This window comes from Aethalodelphis obliquidens, unplaced genomic scaffold, assembly GCF_003676395.1.
Source record: "Aethalodelphis obliquidens isolate GAN/ISIS:26980383/991018 unplaced genomic scaffold, ASM367639v1 scaffold10, whole genome shotgun sequence".
Classification (NCBI taxonomy): Eukaryota; Metazoa; Chordata; class Mammalia; order Artiodactyla; family Delphinidae; genus Aethalodelphis; species Aethalodelphis obliquidens.
This window is the reverse complement of record NW_020837954.1, coordinates 7,337,267-7,346,767: the sequence shown is the minus strand read 5'-3', so window position 1 is coordinate 7,346,767 and position 9,501 is coordinate 7,337,267. Positions and strand designations below refer to the sequence as shown.

General features: G+C 40.2%; 1 protein-coding gene across 10 annotated transcripts in view; it reads right to left on the bottom strand.

The window, feature by feature from the left end:
* G2E3 (G2/M-phase specific E3 ubiquitin protein ligase) overlaps window positions 1-8,789 on the bottom strand; it is a 66,344-nt gene extending 57,555 nt beyond the window's left edge. For 2 of the 10 annotated variants that reach the window (XR_003433591.1, XR_003433590.1), the window contains exon 1: window positions 8,667-8,784. Coding sequence is in view for 3 of the 10 variants with exons in the window: in XM_027110981.1 (XP_026966782.1) it covers window positions 8,667-8,737 (71 nt within the window). In the remaining 7 variants the exon portion in view is untranslated. Of the gene's footprint in view, window positions 1-8,009; window positions 8,100-8,666 lie in introns of all 10 variants that reach the window. The other 8 variants (XM_027110981.1, XM_027110986.1, XM_027110978.1 and 5 more) reach the window with 6 other exon arrangements.
* Between the last annotated feature and the right edge of the window lie 712 nt (window positions 8,790-9,501).

The following is a 9,501-nucleotide window of genomic DNA, read 5'->3' as shown; positions in this document are numbered from 1 at the left end:
AAAAAAAAAAAAAAAAAAAAAAAAAAGATCCTGCATGCTGCAACAAAGATCCCACATGCCACAACGAAGACCCAATGCAGCCAAAAATAAATAAATAAATAAAAATAAATAAATGAAAAGACAGATCCTGTTTAAAAAAAAATTATGAAAGACAGAAAAAGAGTAGAGACAGATATAGGAACAAAGAACAACGGTAACAAATAGAAAACAGTAACAAATATGGTAGTTATTAATCTAACTATATCAATAATCATTTTGAACGTCAATGGTCTAAATGCACCAATTAAAAGACAGATTTAGGGCTTCCCTGGTGGCGCAGTGGTTGAGAGTCCGCCTGCCGATGCAGGGGACACAGATTCGTGCCCCGGTCCGGGAAGATCCCACATGCCGCGGAGCGGCTGGGCCCGTGAGCCATGGCCGCTGAGCCTGCGCGTCCAGAGCCTGTGCTCCGGCAACGGGAGAGGCCACAACAGTGAGAGGCCCGCGTAGTGCAAAAAAAAAAAAAAAAAGTAAAAGACAGATTTAAAGACGAAGACCTACTAGAGAATGGACTTGAGGACACGGGAAGGGGGAAGGGTAAGCTGGGACAAAGTGAGAGTGGCATGGACATATATACAGCATCAAATGTAAAACCGATAGCTAGTGGGAAGCAGCCGCAGAGCACAGGGAGATCAGCTCGGTGCTTTGTGACCACCTAGAGGGGTGGGATAGGGAGGGTGGGAGGGAGGGAGACACAAGAGGGAAGAGATATGGGGATATATGTATATGTATAACTGATTCACTTATAAAGCAGAAAGTAACACACCATTGTAAAGCAATTATACTCCAATAAATATGTTAAAAAAAAAAAAAGATTTGTCAGAGTAGATTAAAAAATAAGACCTAACTATATGTTGTCTCAAGATGTCCACTTTATACATAGATTAAAAGTAAACAGATGGAGAAAATATACCATGCTAACATTAATCAAAAGAAAGCAGGAGTAGCTATATTAATTTCAGAAACAGCAGACTTCAAAGTAAGGAAATTTATCAGGAATAAAGAAGGACATTACATAATGATAAAGGGGACAATTTCCCAAGAAGGTATAAAATACTTAACATGTATGTACCTAACAACAGAATGTTAAAATATATGAGGCAAAAACTAATAGAACTGCAAAGAGAGGCAGATGAATACACAGCCATAGTTGGAGGCCTCAACATCCCCTCTATCAGAAATGGATAGATCCAGCACAAAGAAAATCAGTAAGGACACTGCTGAACTCAGCATCATCAATCAACTAGATATAATGGTCTACTTCATCCAACAACAACAGAATACATTCTTCTCAAGCTTACATGAACATTCACCATGAGAGACCACATTCTAGGCCATAAGACAGACCTTAACAAATTTAAAAGAATAGAAATCATACATTGTCTGCCTCCAGACCACAACAGAATTAAAGTAGAAATCAATAACAGAAGGATAACTGGAAAATCCCCAAATATATGGAGATGAAATAACACAAGGGTCAAAGAAATCTTAAGAGAAAACACAAAATATCTTGAACTAAATGAAGATGAAAATACAGTTATCAAAATTTTGGGGGATCCTGTGGAAGTAATGCTTAGAGGCAAATTTATAGCATTAAATGCATATATTAGAAAAGAAGATATAAAATCAATCAGCTGGGCTTCCCTGGTGGCGCAGTGGTTGAGAGTCCGCCTGTCGATACAGGGGACATGGGTTCGTGCCCCGATCCGGGAAGATCCCACATGCCGCAGAGCGGCTGGGCCCGTGAGCCATGGCCGCTGAGCCTGCGCGTCCGGAGCCTGTGCTCTGCAATGGGAGAGGCCACAACAGTGAGAGGCCCGCGTACCGCAAAAAAAAAAAAAAAAAAAGAAATCAATCAGCTAAGTTTCTACCTTAGGAAACTAGAAAAAGAAGAGCAAATTAAATCCAAATTAAGAAGAAAAGAAGTAAAAAGAATTAGAGCAGAAGTCAATGAAAATGAAAATAAGAAATCAATAGAGAAAAATCAACAAGACCAAATGCTGGTTCTATAGAAAGATCAGTAAACCTCCAGCCAAGCTAAGAAAAAATGAGGACACAACTTCTGAATATCAGAAACAAAAAAAATGATATCACTCGCTTACATGTGGAATCTAAAAAAATGGTACAAATGAACCTATTTACAAAAAAGAAATAGAATCACAAATGTAGAAAACAAACATATGGTTACCAAGGGGGAAGGGGGGAAGGGATAAATTGGGAGATTGGGATTGACATATACCCACTTCTACATATAAAATAGATAATAAGAACCTACTGTATAGCACAGGGAACTCTACTCGGTACTCTGTAATGACCTACATGGGAATAGAATCTAAAAAAGAGTGGATATATGTATAACTTATCCACTTTGCTGTACAGCAGAAACTAACACAACATTGTAAATCAACTATACTCCAAAAGAAATTAATTTGAAAAAAGTGGTATCACTACAGATCCTATGGATATTAAAAGTATAATAAAGGAGGGAATTCCCTGGCGGTCCAGTAGTTAGGACTCCGTGCTTCCACTGCAGGGCCACCGGTTCCATCCCTGGTTGGGGAACTAAGATCCCATAAACTGCGCAGCATGGCCAAAAAAAAACAACAAAAAGTATAATAAAGGAATACTGTAAACAACTCCCCGCCCACAAATTTGATAATCTAGATAAAATGGACCAATTCCTTGAAAGACACATTTTTTGCCAAAATTCACACAATGAAAATAAACAATCTGAATATATCTGCATCAAAGAAACTGAATCAATAATTAATAATCTTTCAAAACAGCACTAGGCCCAGATGGGTTCACTGGAAAATTCTACCAAACATTTAAGGAAGAAATTACACCAATTCTCTATGACCTCTTTAGAAGATAGAAGGAGAGGGACTACTTCCTAACTCATTCCATTAGGCCAGCATTCCCCTAATACCAAAACCGGACAAAAACATCACAAGAAAAAAAAAAAAACAATCACAGATCATATCTCTCAGGAACATAGATGCCACAATAAAATATTAGCAAATCAAATTCAACAATGTATAAAAAGAATTATATACCACGACCAAGCAGGATTTACCTCAGTTACGCAATCAGGCACCTTGGTGTTTACCCAAAGGCGGTAAAAACTTATGTCCACATCAAAACCTTCACACATGTTTACAGCATCTTTATTCATAATTGCCAAAACCTGGAAGCACCTAAGATGTCCTTCAGTAGATGAACAGATAAACAAACTATGGTACACCCAGACAATGAAATATTATTCAGTGCTAAGAAAAAAAAAAGCTATCAAGCCATGAAAAGACAAGGAGGAAACCTAAATGCATATTACTAAGTTAAAGAAGCCAATCTGAAAAGGCTACATACTGTATGATTCCACCTATATGATATTCTGGAAGAGGCAAAACTATGGAGACAGTAAAAAGATCAGTGGTTACAAAGGGCAAAGGAGGGATTAGTAGGTGAAGCACATACGATTTTTAAAACAGTGAAAATACTGTGTATGATACCATAATAATAGATATATGTCATCATTCATTTGTCCAAACCCATAGAATGTATAACACCCAGAGTGAACTAGAATTTAAACTATAGACTTTAAGTGATTACCTTGTGTCAATGTAAGCTCATCAGTTATAACAAATGTACCACCCTAGCGTGGGATGTTGATAATGGGAGAGGTTATGCATGTGTGGGGGTGGGGTACACGGGAAATCTCTACCATCTTCCCCTCAATTTTGCTGTGAACCTAAAACTCCTCCTTTAAAAATATACTCCTTCTTAGCAAAGCAGAAATGGAGACAAAGATGTAGAGGACAAACATATGGACACCAAGGGGGGAAAGAAAGGGGGTGGGATGAATTGGGACATCGGGATTGCGATAAATACACTATTGATACTATGTATAAAATAGATAACTAATGAGAACCCACTGTACAGCTCAGGGAACTCTACTCAATGCTCTGTGGAGACCTAAATGGGAAGGAACTCCAAAAAAGAGGGGATATACGTATACATATAGCTGATTCACTTTGTTGTATGGCAGAAGCTAGCACACATTATAAAGCAACTATACTCCTATATATATATATTTTTTTTGTGTGTGTGGTACATGGGGCTCTCACTGTTGTGGCCCCTCCCGTTGCGGAGCACAAGCTCCGGACGCGCAGGCTCAGCGGCCATGGCTCACAGGCCCAGCCGCTCCGCGGCATGTGGGAGCTTCCCGAACCGGGGCACGAACCCATGTCCCCTGCATCGGCAGGCGGACTCTCAACCACTGCGCCACTAGGGAAGCCCTCCAATAAATATTAATTAAAAAAAAAAAGTTGAAAACCCTAATTAGTTAATACAGTTATGAATAAACTTTTCTGTCCATCTTTTTTTTTTTTTTTTTCGGTACGTGGGCCTCTCACTGTTGTGGCCTCTCCCGTTGCGGACCACAGGCTCCGGACGCGCAGGCTCAGCGGCCATGGCTCACGGGCCTAGCCGCTCTGCGGCCTGTGGGATCTTCCCAGACCGGGACACGAACCCGTGTCCCCTGCATCGGCAGGCGGACTCTCAACCACTGCGCCACCAGGGAAGCCCTAAACTTTTTTGCTTCATGTAAAATGTGTTTATAAAAAAATATTCAAAAGTTATATGTTTTGTCTTAAAAAATAAAAAATAAAAATATAGTCAAGAAAAAGTAAAAGCAAGTTATAAGTTTATATTGACTTACTTTATAGCTAGTCCTCCAGAAATAGGTTTTCCCTCCCTCCCTCTCTATATATTGGCTCCCTATGCCCACTATTCATGTTTCTTCATCATTCCGTTGTCATCTCAGCACATAAAGACCTTTCCAGCTTGGTTACCAATAGTTTCTTGGTATCACAATTCCAAATTCAAGAAGAAACAATGTGAATGGTTTAGCCTGCATCAGATATTCAGCTCTGATTCAAATACATGGTGCTACTTTGGCTGGAGAAGGTATGTGGGATGAGAGCATATTAGGATCATCTGCTCCTTAGTCCAACCCCTTACCCACTGCCCACTGGTCCTTAGAATGATGTGCCTACAACGTTGGCAGGTTTTTAAAGAAAAGGTTGTGGGCAAGGAGGTCAGGTAACCATCTTAACTGTTCAAACTGAAAAGGAAAGGCAAACTTTTCTGGTTTTAATTTCCCAATATTTCCTTAATTTAGAATTGAATTAATGTTGGGACTTCCCTGACAATCCAGTGGTTAAGACTCCGTACTTCCACTGCAGGGGGTGCGGGTTCGACCCCTGGTCAGGGAACTAAGATCCCGCATGCTGTGTGGCGTGGCCAAAACAAACAAACAAACAACAACAAAAAATAGAGAGAGAGAGAGAGAGAGAGAGAATTGAATTACTGTAGAAGTGAACACTCATGGACAAATGAGGCTAATTCTCTGTTATAAAGTTAATTCTTAAATTACACTTAACATATATCATTCTTATAATAATAAAAAAAATCCTGCACAGGAAATGAAATGCAAAAAAACCCCAAAAACAAACAGACAAAAAAAAGCTTTTTTTTTAAAGTTACTAAATCTTTCAGTGCTTCAGTTTCTTCACCTTAATATAGGGATAATAATAAAATGGCTGTAAAGGTGAAGTGACAAATATGTATAAAGCCTTTGGAGTTCTGTGAATATTAGTAAATACTGCTCTAAATTTTTTCCCATATGACATGTCTTCTGAGCCTACAATTTCAATACTTATTTTTCCATAGTTGTGAAATTTACAAACTATGTGCTATCACTAAAATCCCTCTACTAACCTACACAGAATTATATTGTCATCTTTTAATTTTTAACTTTTTCAGCTTAATAAGATACAATGTGTTAAAACTGTTACACTCCCTGAACACACACAGTTTCAGACTGTAAGGATACTTAATTACTGTTCTGCACCTAGAATTGCAGATACAGAGACAAAGAAGATGGGAGCGCTCAGTCTAGTGCTATTTTGTTTAGAACTAAACTGCACTGAGGAAGAAGCACTCTACTGGGGGAAGTCTAGGAAAGTATGTGAAACCCACTGGATAAAATTTTAAGGAGAAATAAAAAAGGTCAATGGCTAAATATGCATAAACATGACAGAGGATAGATTTGGAGAATTGTGGTAGTATGACAGAACATCACAGGTTGGAAAAAAATGGTGGAAAATTATGAAGATGATTCTTTTTTTTTTTTTTTTTTTTTTTTTGCGGTACGTGGGCCTCTCACTGCTGTGGCCTCTCCCGTTGCAGAGCACAGGCTCCGGACGCGCAGGCTCAGCGGATGTGGCTCAGGGGCCTAGCTGCTCCGCGGCATGTGGGATCTTCCTGGACCGGGGCACGAACCCGTGTCCCCTGCATCGGCAGGCGGACTCTCAACCAACGTGCCACCAGGGAAGCCCCCATGAAGATGATTCTTAAAAAGAGAGGGTGGAACCAGATTGAGAAGGGCTTTGTTAAAAAAAAAAAAAAAAAAAAAAAGGAAAAGCTAAAAAATTTGAAATATATATGGTAGACAATGGGAAGCCATCAGAGATTTTTATAGAGAAATATTTGGAAGGAGAGATTGCAGATAGAGGCAGGAAGCATTACAATCAATCAATCAGTAAGAGTTATAAATTTTCTAACTAAATCTAGTTTTTGACCCCAGTTCAAACATTTTACTAGCTGTGTGAGAACAAATTTACAGAACCCCTCTTAGCCTCAGTTTTCTTATGTGAAAATTCCAGTACATATCTCAGTGTTATTTGTGAAGATTAATGAGATAATGTATGTAAATACTGCACAATGCTTACTCAATATAATAGGAGATACATGTATCATTTACTATGTGTCACACACTATTCTAAGATTTTAATAAGTACTGATTCATTTGATTCTCCCAACAGCCCTACAAGATAGGTATTGTTATTATCTCCACTATAGTTGAGGGAATCTGAAGCATTGAAAGGTTAAGCAGCTTCCTTAGGGTCAGGCAACTACCAAGTCATGGAGATGAAATTCAAATGCAAGCAATCTGGGTCCAGTTTCTTGCCCTTAACCAACATATTACAATGCCTCTCTAGGAAAGATCAAGTCAGTGTTTTAAAAATTCTGGTCAAGTTTTCTAACCTTCAAGTTAAATTTACAGAACTCCATCCTCCAGACCTATGGGATCAGAATCTCTGAGACCGGAAATACAGGAATCAGCACTTGACAAACCCTACAAGGTAATGTGTGCACAATAAAAGTTGAAACTCACTGACTTAGGTAGATAGAGCAAAAATCCAAAGAAAAGAGTCCAGGTAAGGAAAAGGAACAGATTAAAATGTAGAGACTAACTTTTTTTGGAAATTACCATTTGCTGGTAGCTTATATGAAATAAACAGAACCTTAAGGTTTAAATAAGCAAAGCTTAACAAAGTATAGCTTATATCTTTACTGCAGTCCTACACAAAATGTTTACATTTTTAACGATAACTACTGAATATTTAAATTTATTTTTCCTGGCTAATAACGAAACAAAAGTTCATTACCAGGGATGGGAGAGTAGGAGTAGCCAGCATGGATGAAGGAATCTTTATTCTGAATATTATTAAGTCCTACTTTTAAAAAGAAATTTATACATTTATATGGTAAGATACCCTGGTGTTAAAATCTTAAAAGAAGCATAAAATATTTGATCCTATAAAGCAACAAAATTACTCTGCAAGTTTTCAATAAGGCAAGATATAAAATTTCTACACACTTAAATGCTCACTTATAGTTTACATGTAGGGTACACATTTAAATTATTCCAGAACGCATGACTTTGTTAGAAGGTTAGAGTTTGATATCTGAGGTAGTTAGTCATTAAAAACAAAACAAAAAACCGAAACAGAGAAAACCCGATGCTGGAAACATTAGTAGAGTACCTTCAAAATGACTCCCCAATAACCCAGTTCAACAATGAATGAAGGGGGTGAAAAGGCAGGTCTGTGTAACTAAAACTCATCCCTATTGTTAGCAAACTAAGACCCCTGTTAATCACCGCTGTTACAACATGTCCAGTTTAAATGAGCAAGAGTCTCGGATTTTTGCGTTACCTGAAAAATGACAACCGTGAAAGAAAAATACCCGGGTTTTGAACACAAAGGATACTCAGATTTCAGTTTAAATCCCCACCAGGCATTTCAAAGACTGTCAATTCCCTGCGGTCCAGAGTAATAAAGACTACTCCTCTTAGGAGGAACTCGGATCCCTACAGAGCATCTCTTCATTCTAAACCTGCCCCCAACCTTCCATCTTTAATAAAGAAAGATTCTTTTGCTTACGGTAAAGGTTTCTCAATAACTACTTTTGAAGCTTCAGCGTTCGAAACGAATTAGCGTAAATACTGAACTGCGATTACCAGAAAGTCAGAGATTAAACAAGGTTTAATCTCGGGGGCGGTCTGGCTTCTGAATCGTCAGTACTCTATAGGGTTGGCATGTATGCACCAACCGTCTGCCCCGACTTCTCAAAGTCCCCACGTCCGGTCCCCCCACCCGACACCCTCAAAGGCACTCCGAGGCCCCCGCTATACGGTGCCGCCTCCCGACCCCCTGTGCCATCCGACAATTCCGCTTCTCCCCCTGGAATACTCAGTTCCTTCCCGTCCGCCATCCACTCACCGAGGCGCGCTGGGCAGAAGTTCCAGAGCGGCTGTATCACTTTTCCCTTCTCGCGCTGCGCCACACGCCATCCGGGAACGGCCCCATCCAACGGCCCACACAATTCAAATTCGTCCACTTCCGCCTGCAACCCGGAAGGAGGGCTCAGCTCCGCCCCCTGAAAGGCGGGGCCCGCGGCGACGCGGGAGTTGGGGAAGGGAGAGGCACCCCCGCGCTTTTATTCCGCGGGGTCTCCTCTCTGCTCGGTCTTTTTCCGTTATGTTTCTTTTGTCTCTCTCCCTACTTAGGTCCAGAGAGAAGTGCGGGAGCGGGGTTGGTGTTGCTGCTGGGTGGCTCGTGAGAGGATCCTCTTGTTTCTTAAATGGATCGAGACATGCTGAATTTTCTTCACTTCCAGGAAAGGAGAAAATAAAAGCACTAACCGAGCCCGGACGTTTTTACCCCTCCGCCGTCGCCTAAACACGAGCTACAGCCGGAAGGAAGAAACGAAGCCTCCGCATACTTAGTACGGGGTTTCTTTGGGTCTCCAGAGACCTGTCGCGGCACAGTCAGGACTTTTAACCTCTTTCCTTCCCCCGTTTGAGGGAAACAAAAAGCCAAGTGCGCCAATCACCTTATTTCAGCAACAGATTGAAAATGGAGTGGTCGGAAAAGTTCCTGGTCCCAAATAACATTTTTGAGGATAAGTGTTAGAAAGCGACAAATTTTTTTCCCCCTCTGACAGACCATTTTACAAGATTACTATGTGGTTGTCCTATGAGATTCTTGGGACAACAGTGTCATTTTCCTTTGCCAAGGACCACACAATGTATCCTTGATCCGAAAAGTCTACAGA